This window comes from Oncorhynchus mykiss, chromosome 2 (assembly GCF_057628025.1).
Source record: "Oncorhynchus mykiss isolate SJ-2025 chromosome 2, ASM5762802v1, whole genome shotgun sequence".
NCBI classification, from domain to species: domain Eukaryota; kingdom Metazoa; phylum Chordata; class Actinopteri; order Salmoniformes; family Salmonidae; genus Oncorhynchus; species Oncorhynchus mykiss.
This window is the reverse complement of record NC_143023.1, coordinates 876454-900405: the sequence shown is the minus strand read 5'-3', so window position 1 is coordinate 900405 and position 23952 is coordinate 876454. Positions and strand designations below refer to the sequence as shown.

Here is a 23952-nt window from a genome sequence, read left to right as displayed (position 1 = left end):
AAGTAGTTCAAGATAGACAAAAACACGATGTCATTGATTTATTGCTGCCATCACATAATTCATTTCATGAGGAAAAGATCTTCAACCTCTCTCCTTTATTTTTTAACTTTTTAACAGTAAGTTGTCTTGTGCCGTTCACGAGCCTTTTGGGGCCCAAAGCAACATTTACTTTCCCCCACCCCCAGCGATCAAAACATTTTAGCAGCGCCCCCGCCTTGACAGCGTTTAGGAAAAAATACGTTATAGAGTTAATTTCCTGCAATTGTACATATTTTGCCATGGGGCATAGAGAAGATGTTGCCGTTTTAAATGTAAGCTATTTATTTAACGAGGCAAGTCAGTTAAGAACAAATTCTTATTTACAATGACTGCCTACTCCGGACGACGCTGGGCCAATTGTACTCCGCCTTTGGGACTCCCAATCACGGCCGGATGTGATTCAGCCTGGATTCGAACCCGGGACTGTAGATGCAGTGCCTTAGACACTGCATAATAATGACGCCGAAGGAGATGGTTGCCGTTTTACGACCCCGTAACCGATATGTATTTATTTTTTCTTTATTTGTCACTTATTTTGTACATAATGTTTCTGACGAGGTGTCTTATGACCGAAAAGAGCTTCTTGATATCAGGGCAGCGATTACTCGCCCCGTACCGGCGGAATTCTTCAACGAGTCGGACGGAAACGATGACGTCATCCCCAACAGGGCACTCATCCCCGTATTTCGCAGGAGGAAAAGACGGAGATATCGTGGACGACGGTCCGGGTGCCTTGTAAGGATCCGTCTCAAAGAGGGTGATCTACATTTACCATCGGTCCTATTAGCCAACGTAGAATCAAATTAGATTCAAATAGACGAGCATGTATATCCTACCAACGGGACATTAAAAACTTGTCTGAGGATGGTAAGTTGGTGGTTGAAGACATCCCTCTAGTGGTGTGGGGGCTGTGTTTTGGCAAAGTGGGTGGGGTTATATCCTGCCAGTTTGGCCCTGTCCGGGGGTATCATCGGATGGGGCCACAGTGTCTCCTGACCCTCCTGTCTTAGCCTCCAGTATTTATGCTGCAGTAGTTTATGTGTCGGGGGGCAAGGGTCAGTCTGTTATATCTGGAGTACTTCTCCTGTCTTATCTGGTGTCCTGTGTGAATTTAAGTATGCTCTAATTCTCTCTCTCTCCTTTTCTCTCTTGGAGGACCTGAGCCCTAGCTAGGACCATGCCTCAGGACTACATGGCATGATGACTCCTTGCTGTCTCCAGTCCACCTGGCCGTGCTGCTGCTCCAGTTTCAACTGTTCTGCCTGCGGCTATGGAACCCTGACCTGTTCACCGAACGTGCTACCTGTCCCAGACCTGCTGTTTTCAACTCTCTAGAGACAGCAGGAGCGGTAGAGATACTCTAATGATCAGCTATGAAAGCCAACTGATATTTACTCCTGAGGTGCTGACCTGTTGCACCCTCGACAACTACTGTGATTATTATTATCTGATCCTGCTGGTCATCTATGAACATTTGAACATCTTGTTCTGTTATAATCTCCACCCGGCACAGCCAAAAGAGGACTGGCCACCCCTCATAGCCTGGTTACTCTCTAGGTTTCTTCCTAGGTTTTGGCCTTTCTAGGGAGTTTTTCCTAGCCACCGAGCTTCTACATCTGCATTGCTTGCTGTTTGGGGTTTTAGGCTGGGTTTCTGAACAGCACTTTGAGATATCAGCTGATGTAAGAAGGGCTTTATAAATACATTTGATTAATATCTTGTTTCACAGAGTCGCGGCTGAACAACATGATTAACATACAGCTGGCGGGTTTTACATTTTTTCGTCGGGAGTCACGAGTGTCAACTGGTGTTGTATTCTAAACAGCAGGATTATTAAAGGGATACCTCGAGATTTTGGCAATGAAGTCCTTTATCTTCTTCCCCAGTCAGATTAACTCGTGGATACCATTTTTTGTGTCTCAGACTGTGTCCAGAATGAAGGAAGCATGCTAGCTGTTCCCATAGACTTCCATTCAATGCGCTAACGCTAGTTAGCAACTTCCCTTTTTTTCCTTTAAATTGCGCACGTGACAAATACATTTTGATTTGATTTCAAACTGCACACAGACATAAAAATGATATCCACAAATTCATTGGACTCTGAGGAAGTATGTAAAAAGGTTTCATTGCCAAAATATTTAAGCATCCCTTTAAGTTAGCCTCAATTTGTCAAGTCAGTTATTTTAAGTCCACATTTCTCTAAAAGATTAAATCATTTCAAGCCATTTTGAACAGTCAGCTGGACCAAGCCATTTTGAACAGTCAGCTGGACCAAGTCATTTTGAACAGTCGGCTGGACCAAGTCATTTTGAACAGTCGGCTGGGCCAAGTCATTTTGAACAGTCGGCTGGACCAAGTCATTTTGAACAGTCGGCTGGGCCAAGTCATTTTGAACAGTTAGCTGGGCCAAGTCATTTTGAACAGTCAGCTGGACCAAGTCATTTTGAACAGTCGGCTGGACCAAGTCATTTTGAACAGTCAGCTGGACCAAGTCATTTTGAACAGTCGGCTGGACCAAGTCATTTTGAACAGTCAGCTGGACCAAGTCATTTTGAACAGTCAGCTGGGCCAAGTCATTTTGAACAGTCAGCTGGACCAAGTCATTTTGAACAGTCAGCTGGACCAAGTCATTTTGAACAGTCAGCTGGACCAAGTCATTTTGAACAGTCAGCTGGACCAAGTCATTTTGAACAGTCAGCTGGACCAAGTCATTTTGAACAGTCAGCTGGGCCAAGTCATTTTGAACAGTCGGCTGGACCAAGTCATTTTGAACAGTCAGCTGGGCCAAGTCATTTTGAACAGTCAGCTGGACCAAGTCATTTTGAACAGTCAGCTGGACCAAGTCATTGATCTTGGTTTCGGGAACAGATGCTTGATGTCATTTCACCAGACTGAACGGTTCAGAGTGTGTAAACCAGGTAATTAAAACACTTTTATTTCAAATTCTTTACAGAAGTATCACAACAGCTAGTTAACTATAAGACTTAAAAACATGGGATCGTCAACTTTCATTGAAACATGTCTAGTTTCTTTAAGCAACAACAACAACAATAGCTGTGGAGGTACAAAACGCAACGGGAATAAATGGGCATTATTATACACCTAAACAATACAATTCAATGCTAGTCGTAATATAGCCAATTTATCAACAGAAATAACAGAAAAAAATGATTTTTTTTTTAATATGAAAACCAGGATTTTATGTCAAGTGCAATGAGGAAGAAGTCGAGGTGAAGAGCACTTATTCCATTTCTCTCATGATATAACAGTGCCTGTAAACAGCATGTATGTAAGCATAAAAGACTAAATGTTCTTACACCATTTTTTTGGGGGGGGGGGGAATTCTTGATTGGAGACTAAAATTTGATGAATCTTTTGATGAATTTGACCGTTACAGAGCAGTGGGACATGTATTGTTCCAACACCCCCCCCCCAAAACAAACAACTAGTGTGGTCGGAAAGCTTTACAAAATGAAGGAAAAAAAAAAAGGAACTTGACAGGAAATATAAATATACTGGATAAATGCATTTCTCACTTAAAAAAAACAACAATACTGCATGATTCAGTTGGTGGTAGATACAGTACAATCCTTTTCAAAGTTAGCATTTAGGACCCCCCCCCCCCAACAAAAAAAATGGCAAAAAAAACCCTAAAACATACATAAAAATAGTGAAAAAGACATTTCCAAATGGCACCATATTCCCTATATAGTGCACTACTTTTGCCCAGAACCCTAGGAGGCTCTGGTCAAAAGTAGGGCGCTGTATAGGAACCAGTGCCATTTGGACCTCGGGCAGTGTCTAAACCAGGTGGAATCTTGGTCCGGCTGTAGCGATGATGTCACTGTAAGGCTCGGTCTGGTTGAGCTCGATGGCCTGCTGTTTCTTCAGGACCAGGAAACTGTAGAACTTGGCGGCCGCCTGCTTCTTGTTGTTGTCTCGGCACAGCTCCAACAAGCTGACCTGCTCGGCTCCCGTCTTGGCCATGACTCGCTGTAGAGAGGAGAGAACAGAGAGACCGTCACCTTACTGATCAATGGTCTGTACCAACCAGATAACAGACCGACCCAGGGGGTCGTCCAGCTAGACAACAGACCGACCCAGGGGGGTTGTCCAACCAGCTAGACAACAGACCGACCAGATATTATCAGATGATATCAGATGTAGACATCAGATGATATCAGATGTAGACATCAGATGATATCAGATGTAGACATCAGCTATCATCAGATGTAGACATCAGCTATACTCAGATGTAGACATCAGCTATACTCAGATGTAGACATCAGCTATCATCAGATGTAGACATCAGCTATCATCAGATGTAGACATCAGCTATCATCAGATGTAGACATCAGCTATCATCAGATGTAGACATCAGCTATCATCAGATGTAGACATCAGCTATCATCAGATGTAGACATCAGCTATCATCAGATGTAGACATCAGATATCATCAGATGTAGATATCAGCTATCATCAGATGTAGACATCAGATATCATCAGATGTAGATATCAGCTATACTCAGATGTAGACATCAGATATCATCAGATGTAGACATCAGCTATCATCAGATGTAGACATCAGCTATCATCAGATGTAGACATCAGCTATCATCAGATGTAGACATCAGCTATCATCAGATGTAGACATCAGATATCATCAGATGTAGATATCAGATATCATCAGATGTAGATATCAGATATCATCAGATGTAGACATCAGCTATCATCAGATGTAGACATCAGCTATCATCAGATGTAGACATCAGATATCATCAGATGTAGACATCAGATATCATCAGATGTAGACATCAGATATCATCAGATGTAGATATCAGCTATCATCAGATGTAGACATCAGCTATCATCAGATGTAGACATCAGATATCAGATGTAGATATCAGATATCATCAGATGTAGACATCAGCTATCATCAGATGTAGACATCAGCTATCATCAGATGTAGACATCAGCTATCATCAGATGTAGACATCAGATATCATCAGATGTAGATATCAGATATCATCAGATGTAGACATCAGATATCATCAGATGTAGATATCAGATATCATCAGATGTAGACATCAGATATCATCAGATGTAGATATCAGATATCATCAGATGTAGACATCAGATATAATCAGATGTAGACATCAGATATAATCAGATGTAGACATCAGATATCATCAGATGTAGACATCAGCTATCATCAGATGTAGACATCAGATATCATCAGATGTAGATATCAGATATCATCAGATGTAGATATCAGATATCATCAGATGTAGACATCAGCTATCATCAGATGTAGACATCAGATATCATCAGATGTAGATATCAGATATCATCAGATGTAGATATCAGATATCATCAGATGTAGACATCAGATATCATCAGATGTAGATATCAGATATCATCAGATGTAGACATCAGATATCATCAGATGTAGACATCAGCTATCATCAGATGTAGACATCAGCTATCATCAGATGTAGACATCAGATATCATCAGATGTAGATATCAGATATCATCAGATGTAGATATCAGATATCATCAGATGTAGACATCAGATATCATCAGATGTAGATATCAGATATCATCAGATGTAGACATCAGATATCATCAGATGTAGATATCAGATATCATCAGATGTAGACATCAGATATCATCAGATGTAGATATCAGATGTAGACATCAGATATAATCAGATGTAGACATCAGATATCATCAGATGTAGACATCAGATATCATCAGATGTAGATATCAGATATCATCAGATGTAGACATCAGATATCATCAGATGTAGACATCAGATATCATCACATGTAGACATCAGATATCATCAGATGTAGATATCAGATATCATCAGATGTAGACATCAGCTATCATCAGATGTAGATATCAGATATCATCAGATGTAGACATCAGCTATCATCAGATGTAGATATCAGATATCATCAGATGTAGACATCAGATATCATCAGATGTAGATATCAGATATCATCAGATGTAGATATCAGATATCATCAGATGTAGACATCAGATATAATCAGATGTAGACATCAGATATAATCAGATGTAGACATCAGATATAATCAGATGTAGATATCAGATATCATCAGATGTAGACATCAGATATCAGATGTAGACATCAGATATCATCAGATGTAGATATCAGATATCATCAGATGTAGATATCAGATATAATCAGATGTAGACATCAGATATCATCAGATGTAGATATCAGATATCATCAGATGTAAATATCAGATATCATCAGATGTAGACATCAGATATAATCAGATGTAGACATCAGATATAATCAGATGTAGATATCAGATATCATCAGATGTAGACATCAGATATCAGATGTAGACATCAGATATCATCAGATGTAGATATCAGATATCATCAGATGTAGACATCAGATATCATCAGATGTAGACATCAGATATCATCAGATGTAGATATCAGATATCATCAGATGTAGACATCAGATATTCTCCAACGACCTGTTTTCCATTACAGCAATATTCCACATGGACATGTAATATTCTGTACCTCTAATTTCCAACAGAACATCAGCATAGTTTGTTTGTTTGTTTACCTGAAGAAGTGAATAACAGGTTATTTGTTTACCTGAAGGCCATGCAGCATCTGCTGGGTCCTCTTGTTCCACCTCTTCTCCTCCTGGTCCTGAGTTGGATCACCCTCCTCCTCCTGAAAACACACACACACACACACACACACACACACTCTCTCTGAAAACATGCAGGACCTCAAGGTGGCTGGACACAGTCCATTCATCTCCAAAGGTATCATAGATGTGTATTACCCACAGATGTAACTTTTCCATCAGGCCAGTTGAGGTCACATTGTTGACGTGTTTATGAAGCTACGGTTCAAGTTGACCCCAAGTGTGACGACATAAAAAAATAAACATTCTTTACACATCTTCTGATCTTAATTTCTAATCAGTTACGTCACTCCATCTCCCCCCAGTCTCTACCCCCCCCCAGTCTCAACCCTCCCCTCCTCCCCAACCCCCCAGGTCTCTACCCTCCTCCCCACCCCCCCAGTCTCTACCCCCCCCCAACCCCCCAGTCTCTACCCTCCCCTCCTCCCCAACCCCCCAGTCTCTACCCTCCCCTCCTCCCCAACCCCCCAGGTCACTACCCCCCCTCCCCCCAACCCCCCAGGTCTCTACCCCACCTCCCCACCCCCCCAGTCTCTACCCTCCTCCCCAACCCCCCAGGTCTCTACCCACCCTTCCCAGTCTCTACCCTCCTCCCCAACCCCCCAGGTCTCTACCCTCCTCCCCAACCCCCCAGGTCTCTACCCACCCCACCAACCCCCCAGGTCTCTACCCTCCTCCCCAACCCCCCAGGTCTCTACCCTCCTCCCCAACCCCTCAGGTCTCTACCCTCCTCCTCAACCCCACAGGTCCTCTACCCTCCTCCCCAACCCCCCAGGTCTCTACCCTCCTCCCCAACCCCCCAGGTCTCTACCCACCCCACCAACCCCCAGGTCCTCTACCCTCCTCCCCAACCCCCCAGGTCTCTACCCTCCTCCCCAACCCCCCAGGTCTCTACCCTCCTCCCCAACCCCACAGGTCCTCTACCCTCCTCCCCAACCCCCCAGGTCTCTACCCTCCTCCCCAACCCCACAGGTCTCTACCCTCCTCCCCAACCCCACAGGTCCTCTACCCTCCTCCCCAACCCCCCAGGTCTCTACCCTCCTCCCCAACCCCCCAGGTCTCTACCCTCCTCCCCAACCCCCCAGGTCTCTACCCACCCCCAGGTCTCTACCCTCCTCCCCATTCTCTACCACCCCCCCCACCCCAGGTCTCTACCCTCCTCCCCACCCCCCCAGGTCTCTACCCTCCTCCCCAGCTCTCTACCCTCCTCCCCAACCCCCCTCCCCACCCCCCCAGGTCTCTACCCACCCCCCCAGTCTCTACCCTCCTCCCCAACCCCCCAGGTCTCCTCCCCCCCCCCCCCAGTCTCCTCCCCACCCCCCCCAGTCTCCTCCCCACCCCCCCGTATAAACCCTCCCTGATGGTAAGTTGCCACCACTCACCTCCTCCCCACCCCCCCGTATAAACCCTCCCTGATGGTAAGTTGCCACCACTCACCTCCTCCCCACCCCCCCGTATAAACCCTCCCTGATGGTAAGTTGCCACCACTCACCTCCTCATCACTGTCATCCTTGTCCTTCTTCTCCTTGTCCAGCAGGTCCAGCTCAGGGACCAGCTGTGTGAGGTTGAGGCTCTCCTCTGGGGGCAGGTCTACCTGGGCCATGGAGAGGACCGACTGATCAGCCTGAGCTAACGAGAGGACTGAGAGATCAGCCTGAGGCTCCTGGGCTCCCATCTAAAAGGACGAGACGAGAGAGGGTTGTTGGATACACACACCAGAACAAGTCAGAGGGAAGACAAAACATCAACCATTTCATTACTGGTTGTTGACACCTTGCTGTCATTACTGGTTGTTGAATACCTTTATTTACACCTTGCTGTCATTACTGGTTGTTGAATACCTTTATTTACACCTTGCTGTCATTACTGGGGGGGGGGGGGGGGGCTGATATCCCATTCAACTGTAACAGCAGTGGTGGGGGGGGGCTGATATCCCAATCAACTGTAACAGCAGTGGGGGGGGGGGGGGGGGCTGATATCCCAATCAACTGTAACAGCAAGGGGGGGGGGGCTGATATCCCAATCAACTGTAACAGCAGTGGTGGGGGGGGGCTGATATCCCAATCAACTGTAACAGCAGTGGGGGGGGGGGGGGGGCTGATATCCCAATCAACTGTAACAGCAAGGGGGGGGGGGGGGGGGGGGGGGGGCTGATATCCCAATCAACTGTAACAGCAGTGGGGGGGGGGGGGGGGGGGGGGCTGATATCCCAATCAACTGTAACAGCAGTGGGGGGGGGGGGGCTGATATCCCAATCAACTGTAACAGCAGTGGGGGGGGGGGGGCTGATATCCCAATAAACTGTAACAGCAGTGGGGGGGGGGGGCTGATATCCCAATCAACTGTAACAGCAGTGGGGGGGGGGGGGGGCTGATATCCCAATCAACTGTAACAGCAGTGGGGGGGGGGGGGGCGATATCCCCAATCAACTGTAACAGCAGTGGGGGGGGGGGGGGGGGGGCTGATATCCCAATCAACTGTAACAGCAGTGGGGGGGGGGGGGGGGGGCCTGATATCCCAATAAACTGTAACAGCAGTGGGGGGGGGGGCTGATATCCCAATCAACTGTAACAGCAGTGGGGGGGGGGGGGGGCCTGATATCCCAGCCTCCTGAATGAAAGCAGCAGTACTCACAGGCAGGCCAGCCTCCTGAATGAAAGCAGCAGTACTCACAGGCAGGCCAGCCTCCTGAATGAAAGCAGCAGTACTCACAGGCAGGCCAGCCTCCTGAATGAAAGCAGCAGTACTCACAGGCAGGCCAGCCTCCTGAAGAAAGCAGCAGTACTCACAGGCAAGCCAGCTCCTGAATGAAAGCAGCAGTACTCACAGCAGGCCAGTCTCCTGAATGAAAGCAGCAGTACTCACAGGCAGGCCAGCCTCCTGAATGAAAGCAGCAGTACTCACGGCAGGCCAGTCTCCTGAATGAAAGCAGCAGTACTCACAGGCAGGCCAGCCTCCTTGTGTTTGAGTCCGTGTGGGGTGGACGGTGGTGGCATGACAGTCTCATCCAGGGTGGTCCTACTTCCCTCCATGGCTGAGGCCTGCAGCATACTGGGTTCCTCCATGATGGTCTGGTCTGAGGAGAGAGAGACACAGGGTTGGTTTGATAATGACAGGTCTGGTCTGAGGAGAGAGAGAGACACAGGGTTGGTTTGATAATGACAGGTCTGGTCTGAGGAGAGAGACGGAGAAAACCTTCTCTGGGGTTAGTATATGAGGGGTGAGACAGGGAGAAAGCCTCCTCTGGGGTTAGTATATGAGGGGTGAGACAGCCTCCTCTCTGGGGTTAGTATATGAGGGGTGGGACAGCCTCCTCTCTGGGGTTAGTATATGAGGGTGGACAGCCTCCTCTCTGGGGTTAGTATATGAGGGGTGGGACAGCCTCTCTCTGGGGTTAGTATATGAGGGTGAGACAGGGAGAAAGTCTCCTCTCTGGGGTTAGTATATGAGGGGTGAGACAGGGAGAAAGCCTCCTCTGGGGTTAATATATGAGGGGTGAGACAGCCTCCTCTCTGGGGTTAGTATATGAGGGGTGAGACAGGGAGAAAACCTCCTCTCTGGGGTTAGTATATGAGGGGTGAGACAGGGAGAAAGCCTCCTCTCTGGGGTTAGTATATGAGGGGTGGGACAGCCTCTCTCTGGGGTTAGTATATGAGGGGTGAGACAGCCTCCTCTCTGGGGTTAGTATATGAGGGGTGAGACAGGGAGAAAGCCTCCTCTCTGGGGTTAGTATATGAGGGGTGAGACAGGGAGAAAGCCTCCTCTCTGGGGTTAGTATATGAGGGGTGAGACAGGGAGAAAGCCTCCTCTCTGGGGTTAGTATATGAGGGGTGAGACAGGGAGAAAGCCTCCTCTCTGGGGTTAGTATATGAGGGGTGGGACAGCCTCCTCTCTGGGGTTAGTATATGAGGGGTGAGACAGGGAGAAAGCCTCCTCTCTGGGGTTAGTATATGAGGGGTGAGACAGGGAGAAAGTCTCCTCTCTGGGGTTAGTATATGAGGGGTGAGACAGCCTCCTCTCTGGGGTTAGTATATGAGGGGTGAGACAGGGAGAAAGCCTCCTCTCTGGGGTTAGTATATGAGGGGTGAGACAGGGAGAAAGCCTCCTCTCTGGGGGTTAGTATATGAGGGGTGGGACAGCCTCCTCTGGGGTTAGTATATGAGGGGTGAGACAGGGAGAAAGCCTCCTCTCTGGGGTTAGTATATGAGGGGTGGGACAGCCTCCTCTCTGGGGTTAGTATATGAGGGGTGAGACAGGGAGAAAGCCTCCTCTCTGGGGTTAGTATATGAGGGGTGGGACAGCCTCCTCTCTGGGGTTAGTATATGAGGGGTGAGACAGGGAGAAAGCCTCCTCTCTGGGGTTAGTATATGAGGGGTGGGACAGCCTCCTCTCTGGGGTTAGTATATGAGGGGTGAGACAGGGAGAAAGCCTCCTCTCTGGGGTAAGTATATGAGGGGTGAGACAGGGAGAAAGCCTCCTCTGGGGTTAGTATATGAGGGGTGAGACAGCCTCCTCTCTGGGGTTAGTATATGAGGGGTGGGACAGGGAGAAAGCCTCCTCTGGGGTTAGTATATGAGGGGTGGGACAGCCTCCTCTCTGGGGTTAGTATATGAGGGGTGAGACAGGGAGAAAGCCTCCTCTGGGGTTAGTATATGAGGGGTGGGACAGCCTCCTCTCTGGGGTTAGTATATGAGGGGTGAGACAGCCTCCTCTCTGGGGTTAGTATATGAGGGGTGAGACAGGGAGAAAGCCTCCTCTCTGGGGTTAGTATATGAGGGGTGGGACAGCCTCCTCTCTGGGGTTAGTATATGAGGGGTGAGACAGGGAGAAAGCCTCCTCTCTGGGGTTAGTATATGAGGGGTGAGACAGGGAGAAAGCCTCCTCTCTGGGGTTAGTATATGAGGGGTGAGACAGGGAGAAAGCCTTCTCTCTGGGGTTAGTATATAAGGGATGGGACAGCCTCCTCTCTGGGGTTAGTATATGAGGGGTGAGACAGCCTCCTCTCTGGGGTTAGTATATGAGGGGTGAGACAGGGAGAAAGCCTCCTCTCTGGGGTTAGTATATGAGGGGTGAGACAGGGAGAAAGCCTCCTCTCTGGGGTTAGTATATGAGGGGTGAGACAGGGAGAAAGCCTTCTCTCTGGGGTTAGTATATAAGGGATGGGACAGCCTCCTCTCTGGGGTTAGTATATAAGGGATGGGACAGCCTCCTCTCTGGGGTTAGTATATAAGGGATGGGACAGCCTCCTCTCTGGGGTTAGTATGTGAGGGGTGAGACAGCCTCCTCTCTGGGGTTAGTATATGAGGGGGGAGACAGGGAGAAAGCCTCCTCTCTGGGGTTAGTATATGAGGGGTGGGACAGCCTCCTCTCTGGGGTTAGTATATGAGGGATGGGACAGCCTCCTCTCTGGGGTTAGTATATAAGGGATGGGACAGCCTCCTCTCTGGGGTTAGTATATGAGGGATGGGACAGCCTCCTCTCTGGGGTTAGTATATGAGGGGTGGGACAGCCTCCTCTCTGGGGTTAGTATATGAGGGATGGGACAGCCTCCTCTCTGGGGTTAGTATATGAGGGATGGGACAGCCTCCTCTCTGGGGTTAGTATATGAGGGATGGGACAGCCTCCTCTCTGGGGTTAGTATATGAGGGATGGGACAGCCTCCTCTCTGGGGTTAGTATATGAGGGGTGGGACAGCCTCCTCTCTGGGGTTAGTATATGAGGTGTGGGACAGCCTCCTCTCTGGGGTTAGTATATGAGGGATGGGACAGCCTCCTTTCTGGGGTTAGTATATGAGGGGTGAGACAGCCTCCTCTCTGGGGTTAGTATATGAGGGGTGAGACAGGGAGAAAACCTCCTCTCTGGGGTTAGTATATGAGGGGTGAGACAGCCTCCTCTCTGGGGTTAGTATATGAGGGGTGAGACAGGGAGAAAGCCTCCTCTCTGGGGTTAGTATATGAGGGGTGGGACAGCCTCCTCTCTGGGGTTAGTATATGAGGGGTGGGACAGGGAGAAAGCCTCCTCTCTGGGGTTAGTATATGAGAGGTGAGACAGCCTCCTCTCTGGGGTTAGTATATGAGGGGTGAGACAGCCTCCTCTCTGGGGTTAGTATATGAGGGGTGAGACAGGGAGAAAGCCTCCTCTCTGGGGTTAGTATATGAGGGGTGAGACAGCCTCCTCTCTGGGGTTAGTATATGAGGGGTGAGACAGGGAGAAAGCCTCCTCTCTGGGGTTAGTATATGAGGGGTGGGACAGCCTCCTCTCTGGGGTTAGTATATGAGGGGTGGGACAGCCTCCTCTCTGGGGTTAGTATATGAGGGATGGGACAGCCTCCTCTCTGGGGTTAGTATATGAGGGATGGGACAGCCTCCTCTCTGGGGTTAGTATATGAGGGATGGGACAGCCTCCTCTCTGGGGTTAGTATATGAGGGATGGGACAGCCTCCTCTCTGGGGTTAGTATATGAGGGATGGGACAGCCTCCTCTCTGGGGTTAGTATATGAGGGATGGGAGGCTGAAGGTAACTTACCAATAACGTCCCTGCCAGACAGAGCCTCCTCTCTGGGCACCTCTGGGTTCTCCAGGTCCTTCAGGAACTCATCCAGACTATCAGCCTCTCCTCCCTTCCTCCTCTTCCTCATCTCATCTGGCACCAGGGGAGTCAGGCAGCGCGTGAACATCTGACAACACAGGACATATTTCAGTTAAAACCCATTCAACTCCGGTCGTCCCAGAGGGACAGTTAATGAGATCTCCGACACGTCCACCCCCTCCAGACTAAAGCTGCGTGTCCACCCCCTCCAGACTAAAGCTGCGTGTCCACCCCCTCCAGACTAAAGCTGCGTGTCCACCCCCTCCAGACTAAAGCTGCGTGTCCACCCCCTCCAGACTAAAGCTGCGTGTCCACCCCCTCCAGACTAAAGCTGCGTGTCCACCCCCTCCAGACTAAAGCTGCGTGTCCACCCCCTCCAGACTAAAGCTGCGTGTCCACCCCCTCCAGACTAAAGCTGCGTGTCCACCCCCTCCAGACTAAAGCTGCGTGTCCACCCCCTCCAGACTAAAGCTGCGTGTCCACCCCCTCCAGACTAAAGCTGCGTGTCCACCCCCTCCAGACTAAAGCTGCGTGTCCACCCCCTCCAGACTAAAGCTGCGTGTCCACCCCCTCCAGACTAAAGCTGCGTGTCCACCCCCTCCAGACTAAAGCTGCGTGTCCACCCCCTCCAGACTAAAGCTGCGTGTCCACCCCCTCCAGACTAAAGCTGCGTGTCCACCCCCTCCAGACTAAAGCTGCGTGTCCACCCCCTCCAGACTAAAGCTGCGTGTCCACCCCCTCCAGACTAAAGCTGCGTGTCCACCCCCCCAGACTAAAGCTGCGTGTCCACCCCCCCCAGACTAAAGCTGCGTGTCCACCCCCCCAGACTAAAGCTGCGTGTTCACCCTCTCCAGACTAAAGCTGCGCGTCCACCCCCTCCAGACTAAAGCTGTGTGTTCACCCCCTCCAGACTAAAGCTGCGTGTCCACCCCCCCCAGACTAAAGCTGCGTGTCCACCCCCCCCAGACTAAAGCTGCGTGTTCACCCTCTCCAGACTAAAGCTGCGCGTCCACCCCCTCCAGACTAAAGCTGTGTGTTCACCCCCTCCAGACTAAAGCTGCGTGTCCACCCCCTCCAGACAAGCTGATTCAGAAGTCTAGACTCGTCTATATCTAGTGAGATACAAGCTGAAAGGTAAATGGTTTCATGCATCGGTTACTGCAACTTCAAAAGGCCATTGTTCACGTCTGTGTGTGTGTGTTTACGTCTGTGTGTGTGTGTTCACGTCTGTGTGTGTGTGTTCACGTCTGTGTGTGTGTGTTCACGTCTGTGTGTGTGTGTTCACGTCTGTGTGTGTGTGTTCACGTCTGTGTGTTCACGTCTGTGTGTGTTCACGTCTGTGTGTATGTGTCTGTGTGTGTTCACGTCTGTGCGTTGATCTCCTCCTGTCTCTTACCTTCAGCAGTTTGCTGTTCCAGAGCGGCTGTGCGGGGAGAGAGAAGAGTTTCTCCACTCCTCCGGTCTCTTTCCACATCATCAGCTTCTTGGTGGGAGGGGCCAGGTCCAACGTGGTCACGATGTCCGAGTAGTCGCTGAGCTGGGCGCGGATCGACTTACTGTCCAGCTCCTTCAGGTTGTCGACAATCAGCTTCCTCTTCCTCTTCGCCTTGGTCTCTTTCACTGGACAGAGAAGTGTGGATGTCATTCTCTGACACTACACAGGGAAGTGTGGATGTCATTCTCTGACACTACACAGGGAAGTGTGGATGTCATTCTCATTCACTAGACATAAGTGTGGATGTCATTCTCTGACACTAGACAGAAGTGTGGATGTCATTCTCTTTCACTAGACAGGGAAGTGTGGATGTCATTCTCGTTCACTAGACAGAACTACCTGACATGATGACTCCTTGCTGTCCCCAGTCCACCTGGCCGTGCTGCTGCTCCAGTTTCAACTGTTCTGCCTTATTATTATTCGACCATGCTGGTCATTTATGAACATTTGAACATCTTGGCCATGTTCTGTTATAATCTCTACCCGGCACAGCCAGAAGAGGACTGGCCACCCCACATAGCCTGGTTCCTCTCTAGGTTTCTTCCTAGGTTTTGGCCTTTCTATGGAGTTTTTCCTAGCCACCGTGCTTCTACACCTGCATTGCTTGCTGTTTGGGGGTTTTAGGCTGGGTTTCTGTACAGCACTTTGAGATATCAGCTGATGTACGAAGGGCTATATAAATACATTTGATTTTGATGGTTTTGGGGATGCTTTGCTGCCTCAGGACCTGGACGACTTGCCTTAATAGAAGGAACCATGAATTAATTCTCCTCTGTACCAGAGAGTTCTAGAATGTCTCTGTACCAGAGAGTTCTAGAATGTCTCTGTACCAGAGAGTTCTAGAATGTCTCTGTACCAGAGAGTTCTAGAATGTCTCTGTACCAGAGAGTTCTAGAATGTCTCTGTACCAGAGAGTTCTAGAATGTCTCTGTACCAGAGAGTTCTAGAATGTCTCTGTACCAGAGAGTTCTAGAATGTCTCTGTACCAGAGAGTTCTAGAATGTCTCTGTACCAGAGAGTTCTAGAATGTCTCTGTACCAGAGAGTTCTAGAATGTCTCTGTACCAGAGAGTTCTAGAATGTCTCTGTACCAGAGGAGAGCTGAGAGAAGTGTTATTGGTCGTGTCTCTACAGTATTCTGACAGAGGAGAGCTGCTCACCAGTGATGTCGATGGGCTCCAAGGCAAAAGCCTCCTCCTCATTGTGGACCAGAGTGGTCTGCTCCGTCTGGTCCTGCATGGCCGGCAGGGGCTCGACTGGGCCGGAGTCGGGACTGTCTGGACCCGCTGTGGGACAACAACACATCTTAATGCACACAGTAGCAGTGATGACAGCAGTAATTATCTTCTAGGTCGTTTTAACGGTGTCATGGTTAAGTCGATAATAACAAGCTTCTAGGTCGTTTTAACGGTGTCAAGGTTAAGTCGATAATAACAAGCTTCTAGGTCATTTTAATGGTGTCATGGTTAAGTCGACAATAACAAGCTTCTAGGTCTTTTAATGGTGAATTGTTATCGATTAACCAAACACACAAGCTTGTGATCCGGGTAGTGTTCAGTAGGGAGAAAATGTTTTGAAACAGGGAGGTTACAACCTGAACTTGTCAAATGAGAACACAGGTGTTTTGTTTTTCTGTGGGAAACGTATTTGCTACGGTACGCCCTAATGAACAACACACTGACACGTTATCCCAGAAAGAGAGAAAGATCAACAGGTTTTAAAATGACCACATCGGTCTGGGTAATGAACAACACACTGACACGTTATCCCAGAAAGAGAGAAAGATCAACAGGTTTTAAAATGACCACATCGGTCTGGGTAATGAACGCACGTGACTGTAGGTTGTCGAAGTCATCCTCATCGTCTCCATGGTCTGGGGGAATCACGCTCTCTGTGATGGCTGGAGGGTCGTCAAATATACCACCCCCATCCTCCTGGGACAGTAGTTTATCCACTGGACAAACGAGACAACACACGGTTCAGGCTCCGGGACAAACCATTTGGGGAGGGGGGGGTGACTGCCGTCATCACATCACTCTGAATCTAGAATAGTACTATATTAATCCTTCACACAAACACACAGCTTAGAGCAGAGAGACAGTCAACACTATGGGGCGGTATCCCAGCATTCCCCACCCTACCCAGCATTCCCCTCCCTACCCAGCATTCCCCTCCCACCCTACCCAGCATTCCCCTCCCTCCCTAAGAGCACAGAGACAGTCAACACTATGGGGCGGTATCCCAGCATTCCCCTCCCTCCCTAAGAACACAGAGACAGTCAACACTATGGGGCGGTATCCCAGCATTCCCCTCCCTCCCTAAGAACACAGAGACAGTCAACACTATGGGGCGGTATCCCAGCATTCCCCTCCCTCCCTAAGAACACAGAGACAGTCAACACTATGGGGCGGTATCCCAGCATTCCCCTCCCTCCCTAAGAACACAGAGACAGTCAACACTATGGGGCGGTATCCCAGCATTCCCCTCCCTCCCTAAGAACACAGAGACAGTCAACACTATGGGGCGGTATCCCAGCATTCCCCTCCCTCCCTAAGAGCACAGAGACAGTCAACACTATGGGGCGGTTTCCCAGCATTCCCCTCCCTCCCTACCCAACATTCCCCTCCCTAAGAACACAGAGACAGTCAACACTATGGGGCGGTATCCCAGCATTCCCCTCCCCCCTACCCAACATTCCCCTCCCTAAGAACACAGAGACAGTCAACACTATGGGGCGGTATCCCAGCATTCCCCTCCCCCCTACCCAACATTCCCCTCCCTAAAAGCACAGATACAGTCAACACTATGGGGCGGTTTCCCAGCATTCCCCTCCCCAAGAGCACAGATACAGTCAACACTATGGGGCGGTATCCCAGCATTCCCCTCCCTCCCTAAGAGCACAGAGACAGTCAACACTAAGAGCGGTTTCCCAGCACCCCCCCCCCCCCCAACCACCCCCCAGCATTCCCCTCCCTACCCAGCATCCCCCTCCCTCCCTACCCCGCCAGCACCCCCCTCCCTACCCTACCCCGCCAGCACCCCCCCTCCCTACCCAGCATTCCCCTCCCTCCCAGCACCCCCCCCCCCCCCTCCTCCTCCTCCTCCCTACCCAGCATTCCCCCTTCGTTGTTCTCCATGGTGTCTCCAAAGTCGTCGTACTCCAGGTGGTTGGACTTGTCCGGCAGGTGAGCAGGCCCAGGCTCTGCCTCCAGCAGCAGATTGGAGGCTGTCGCTCCATGGATGATGTCCTCTTCAAAGCCTCCCTCTACCCTCATCATCTCACGGTCATCCATGCCAAAGTCAGCTGGGAGCGCGGGAGGGACACAGAGGGTTGTTACAATACATGGAAAGCCAATGGCAAAGAGATAGGATGTAAGGTAATATTCATGAGAAGGTCTGATTCTAACTAATCTAAGTAATCTAGTTAGCATTATGAGAATGTGTCTCCAGCTAGGTAATCTAGTTAGCATTATGAGAATATGTCTCCAGCTAAGTAATCTAGTTAGCATTATGAGAATGTCTCCAGCTAGGTAATCTAGTTAGCATTATGAGAATGTCTCCAGCTAAGTAACCTAGTTAGCATTATGAGAATGTCTCCAGCTAGGTGATCTAGTTAGCATAATAACAATATATGTCTCCAGCTAGGTAACCTAGTTAGCATTATGAGAATGTCTCCAGCTAAGTAACCTAGTTAGCATTATGAGAATGTCTCCAGCTAGGTGATCTAGTTAGCATAATAACAATATATGTCTCCAGCTAGGTAACCTAGTTAGCATTATGAGAATGTCTCCAGCTAAGTAACCTAGTTAGCATTATGAGAATGTCTCCAGCTAGGTAATCTAGTTAGCATTATGAGAATGTCTCCAGCTAGGTAACCTAGTTAGCATTATGAGAATGTCTCCAGCTAAGTAACCTAGTTAGCATTATGAGAATGTCTCCAGCTAGGTAATCTAGTTAGCATTATGAGAATGTCTCCAGCTAAGTAACCTAGTTAGCATTATGAGAATGTCTCCAGCTAGGTAATCTAGTTAGCATTATGAGAATGTCTCCAGCTAAGTAACCTAGTTAGCATTATGAGAATGTCTCCAGCTAGGTGATCTAGTTAGCATAATAACAATATATGTCTCCAGCTAGGTAACCTAGTTAGCATTATGAGAATGTCTCCAGCTAAGTAACCTAGTTAGCATTATGAGAATGTCTCCAGCTAAGTAACCTAGTTAGCATTATGAGAATGTATGACTTAGTTTTAGATTTGCATATTCATGAACCAGTTTGGTTTTTACAGGGGAAATGCAACGTTGTGTATTATGAACATGACTTGCTGTTGCATATTCAGTAGCGATCCAAAACCCGGTTAAAGAGATTCTCAGGTACTTTGTATACTTTTCAGCCAGTAGTTCTGAAAGTAGCACACGAGCCAAAAGCGGCCCACAAAAATTTGCATAATACATCACACACGTGCTGATATGTGCACCACGTCGTTGCTCTCTCTCTCTGCTGTGTCCACTGGGCCGTTGAGCCCGCCCTGGATATCGCTGGGCAGGCCTCTGGCTAGCAGTCACTCAAATGGGAGGAGCTGAAGCTCATTGGCTAGAACTAAAATTGCTAGGGGGCTGGCCCACATGGGGGAGATGTGCCATGCCAAATGTACCTTACAGTTAAAAAAAAAAAAAAAATTAAAATTAAAAAAATATTTAAAAAGTTGCTTTGAAACTGGGGATTTCACAGCTAATTGAGGTATGAGTAATTCTGCTCATAGATTATGCAAAATGGGAGGAGCTGAAGCTCATTGGCTAGAACTGAAATCGCTAGGTGGCTGACCGGCCCACATGGGGGAGATGTAAACTCCACATTGACATCAAGCCAAAGACGGGAGTTGAAATAAATATACACACTTTCTTGGTCGCCAAAAATACCGGAGCACGTCGAACAAAAACCAGGAATATTGACAGACAGCCCCTTACCAAAGTCATTGTCCTGCATGAGGCTGAGGTTCCCCACCTCCTCCCTCATGGTGATCTCCTCCACTCTGCTCTGGTTCAGGGTGAACTGCTGGGCGACGTCTATGTCGCTGTGGAAACAACCGGAAGTGTCAACGTTTCAACTCAGTTCGTTATAGCGCTGCATAATCACCCGTTCCTTACGTCAGATAGCCGAGTACAATCTGTATTTGGTTAGGAAGGGACGGGGGTCTCCTAAAATTAGGAGGATACTTGTTAGGTGATTTGCATCCTCATTAGTTGCCTGTTACAAAAGCAACAGTCCTCTTCCTGGGAGGGCTGTGTAGGGTTGTATTGGGAGGGAACTTCCTCCATAGACACACATACATACATATACACACATATACATATACACACATATACACACATATATATATATATACATGACTTACTCAAGGTCAGGTAAGGGTTGGTCAAAGTCGTGGAAATCCTCCGGCAGGGTGATAGCGTTGTAGGCAGCCTCTCTGTTCTCCTCTGGCAGATCCACCACACCTGGGGGGCAGCCAGACAGAGTGGTGAGCAAATAAACAAACAAAAAAATCAGTAAGACTAGGATCACCAGCCGCTCAAACTCCTGATCTCCTCAAGTTTAGTCCTAGTCAAGTACCTGGTCTGAAAGCCACGTTGATTAACCTTATTCCTAGTCCCATAAGACCCTAGCTACATACCTGGTTTGAAAGCCATCTTGATTAAGTTTATTTCCTAGTCCCATAATAAGAGCCAAGCTACGCACCTGGTCTGAAAGCCATCTTGATCTTGATGAAGGCTTCATTACAGTCAGCCAGGAGGTACTTGGCCTTCCTGTTGTAGATCCTCACCACACCGAGCAGGAGGTGACCCGAGGTCCTCAGCGCCATCTTCACCTAGGGGGAGGAGACAGAACCATGGGTGTATTCAGTGTGGTGAAATGTTCGGAACGCAGTTGATACAGAATGAAGAGAGACTATATGATTCCCTATTCTATCTGACAATCATTTCTGGTCTACAAGAATAGACTTCTAGTGTGAACGTTGCGTAACGATGTGCCCTCCTGACCAGGTCCCATGGATCACATCAGGGAGGAGACGTCATAGGTAACATTACATCATCATCATCATCGTCGGCTGAAGAACAGTCGACCGCAAGCATTACCCAGTAGCTGTGGTCACTACCAAGGTATGTTACTTGATGTGGGTAACATGCATGCTGCCTCAGTCAATCGGCCTGGTTCTAATCTGGTCACTACCTAGTTCCATCATTAGACCCATACCTACTTCTTCCACACGTAGATCTGAAACCATAGGATTGGTCAATGCGGAAATAAGGTTAGCCAATGGGATGTCTAATGAACGGCCAAGGGATGAGACTGACTTCTCAGACTGGGTCTTCATTGTGTAAGGGCATTCAACAGAGACATGAATCATGATATCTGCGAGCCAGGTCTCCGCTTACCTTGGGGCAGATAATGCTCTCCACACTGCTCTCTAGGTTACATTCAAACACATGAGCCTTGGTCAGCTTCTTGTCCCAGTGGGCCGCTAGCCAGATCTTGGCCAGAGGCCCACGTTTGGACAGGACAAAGTGGGCGTAGAACATTGCCCCGGTTGGTTGCTAGCTCTTGAAGAACCGGGGGTAAGAGCACCTGGAATAGAGAAAGACGTATTTGAAAGCTTTATGGTATGTGATGGTATGTGAAATAGCAACTTTCTCAAAATGTTTAGGTAGCTAAGCTTTTGGGAAGAAAATTCTACATGCAAAATAGACGGTAGTTGTAGCTAATATCAACTAATATCAACAAATGAAATGTGTAGTTTTGGATTGAAAATAAGACTCATTCACGACTCTTTTGACTTTTTGGATGATAGGAGACCAATAATCAGAAATATCTGCCTTGCAATCTAATAAATAACTTAAGGTAGCTAATTATTGTACTGGTTGAAACGGGATTTATATAGTTAGCAGCTCATATTCAAGTACTGGTGGACTTGCGAGTTAAAAGTTGTCCGGAAAAAAAAAATCTACTACTTGGGGCTTTGATTGAACATGGCTAGGCTAGCATGCTAACATGCTAGCTCACGTTAACTGTTCAGTTAGCAAGAGAGCTAGTTAGCTAGCTTGAAATCCTAGCAACAATTTCGGAAAATCTATCAAAGTAAACAAAATAAGAAGATAAGCATGATAATACATCATCCTAATTGATCATAATTGTGGGATGCATCATTTCACGCTAACTAGCGACGGTGCTGAGCGTGCGTGCATTAACTGCAAACACTTTTTTCCCCCCCGGTAGCGGTTAGCAGGCGCGCTAGTTGGTAGGAGGGCCCCGGTACAGAAAGCATCGGCGTGCACGCTAATTTCTCATCACAAAACTCACAAATCATTTTTTTTTTTTCATAAAGTAAAATATATTTAACTTACCGATTGTACCCCCCCTTTCAAAATAAATATCAATGATTATGCAATTACTCCCAGCGATTGTCTCTTCCTGTTGTACTCATGAAAAGAGTCAAGATGGCGCCAGTAGACTTCCTCCCGCTCAGTGTCCTTTTAAAATCAGCAGGATGTTTACAGCCCGAAACATGGCGAAGGGAGGAGTCTGCTCGTGTTGACAGCCAGCTGCAAATGGCAAATGCATTGACCAATGATAGCGGGCGAGATTGTTTAAATTCGATTATTGCAAAAATAAAATATGCAATCTGATTAATTCAAGTGTGTAAAATTGTACTGTAAAATCGCTCTGGATAACAGACAAAAAAATGTATGTGTGTGAAAGATAGAGAAGGACGAGATGCTTTGCTCCTCAGCCAGACTTTAAAATGTGCGGATTCGATTAGCCAAGGGGCACCAGTCTATGGCCCGTGACTTGAACGGGCAAAAGTAAATGTAATAAATGTTTATAAATGTCACATGCGCCGACCGTGAAATGCTTATGTACAAGCCCTTTCCCAACAATGCAGGGTTAAAAAGTAAAAACAATGAGCAAAAAAGGTAACAGTAACACAATAAAATAACAATAATTAGACTATATACAAGGAGTACCAGTCACTGTGCAGGGGTACCAGGTAGTAATGAGACTATATACAAGGAGTACAGAGTCACTGTGCAGGGGTACCAGGTAGTAATGAGACTATATACAAGGAGTACAGAGTCACTGTGCAGGGGTACCAGGTAGTAATGAGACTATATACAAGGAGTACAGAGTCACAGTGCAGGGGTACCAGGTAGTAATGAGACTATATACAAGGAGTACAGAGTCACTGTGCAGGGGTACCAGGTAGTAATGAGACTATATACAAGGAGTACAGAGTCACTGTGCAGGGGTACCAGGTAGTAATGAGACTATATACAAGGAGTACAGAGTCACAGTGCAGGGGTACCAGGTAGTAATGAGACTACATACAAGGAGTACCAGTCACTGTGCAGGGGTACCAGGTAGTAATGAGACTATATACAAGGAGTACAGAGTCACTGTGCAGGGGTACCAGGTAGTAATGAGACTATATACAAGGAGTACAGAGTCACTGTGCAGGGGTACCAGGTAGTAATGAGACTATATACAAGGAGTACAGAGTCACTGTGAAGGGGTACCAGGTAGTAATGAGACTATATACAAGGAGTACAGAGTCACTGTGCAGGGGTACCAGGTAGTAATGAGACTATATACAAGGAGTACAGAGTCACTGTGAAGGGGTACTGTGAAGGGAGGGAGTTTGGTGCAGATAACCTGATGACGGGTCAGGGCTTCCCTAATCTACTGTGGTCAGGGCTTCCCTATTCTCCAAGCTGATCCTGGATAGTTAGATGGTTTGCTGGCAGTGGTACCACTATGGGATCAGCTTGGATAGATAGATGGTTGTTGTCAGTGGTACCACTATGGGATCAGCTTGGATAGATAGATGGTTGCTGGCAGTGGTACCACTATGGGATCAGCTTGGATAGATAGATGGTTGTTGTCAGTGGTACCACTATGGGATCAGCTTGGATGGATAGATAGATGGTTGTTGACAGTGGTACCACTATGGGATCAGCTTGGATAGATAGATGGTTGTTGGCAGTGGTACCACTATGGGATCAGCTTGGATAGATAGATGGTTGTTGGCAGTGGTACCACTATGGGATCAGCTTGGATAGATAGATGGTTGTTGTCAGTG

The 23952-nt window shown here is 47.9% G+C and overlaps 1 protein-coding gene across 3 annotated transcripts; it reads right to left on the bottom strand.

Annotated features, from left to right (window-relative positions):
• Positions 1–2958: 2958 nt before the first annotated feature.
• Positions 2959–22404, bottom strand: LOC149984744 (double-strand-break repair protein rad21 homolog A-like). 3 transcript variants are annotated; one of them, XM_090215878.1, is made up of 14 exons: positions 22220–22404; positions 21254–21443; positions 20556–20685; positions 20215–20314; positions 19787–19893; positions 17932–18126; positions 16654–16776; positions 15983–16108; positions 14725–14948; positions 13266–13416; positions 9683–9816; positions 8233–8415; positions 6683–6763; positions 2959–4032 (listed from the first exon to the last, which is right to left on the bottom strand). In XM_090215878.1, exons 2-14 carry the CDS (start codon positions 21395–21397, stop codon positions 3841–3843), a joined length of 1890 nt encoding a protein of 629 aa, XP_090072004.1. In that variant the 5' UTR covers positions 21398–21443; positions 22220–22404; the 3' UTR covers positions 2959–3840. The 3 variants fall into 3 exon arrangements, with proteins under 3 accessions (XP_090072004.1, XP_090072007.1, XP_090072011.1); XM_090215881.1 differs by lacking the exon at positions 22220–22404 and adding an exon at positions 21987–22086; XM_090215885.1 differs by lacking the exons at positions 20556–20685; positions 21254–21443; positions 22220–22404 and adding an exon at positions 20430–20487.
• Positions 22405–23952: the final 1548 nt, after the last annotated feature.

Coding starts and splice junctions, on each gene's coding strand:
- LOC149984744 (XM_090215878.1), bottom strand. CDS start 21,397: ATGTTCTACGCCCACTTTGTCCTGTCCAAACGTGGGCCTCTGGCCAAG. Junction 20,315..20,555: donor CAAGATGGCTTTCAGACCAG/GTGCGTAGCTTG, acceptor GCTGCCCCCCAG/GTGTGGTGGATCTGCCAGAG. Junction 8,416..9,682: donor ACAAGGAGGCTGGCCTGCCT/GTGAGTACTGCT, acceptor TCGTCCTTTTAG/ATGGGAGCCCAGGAGCCTCA.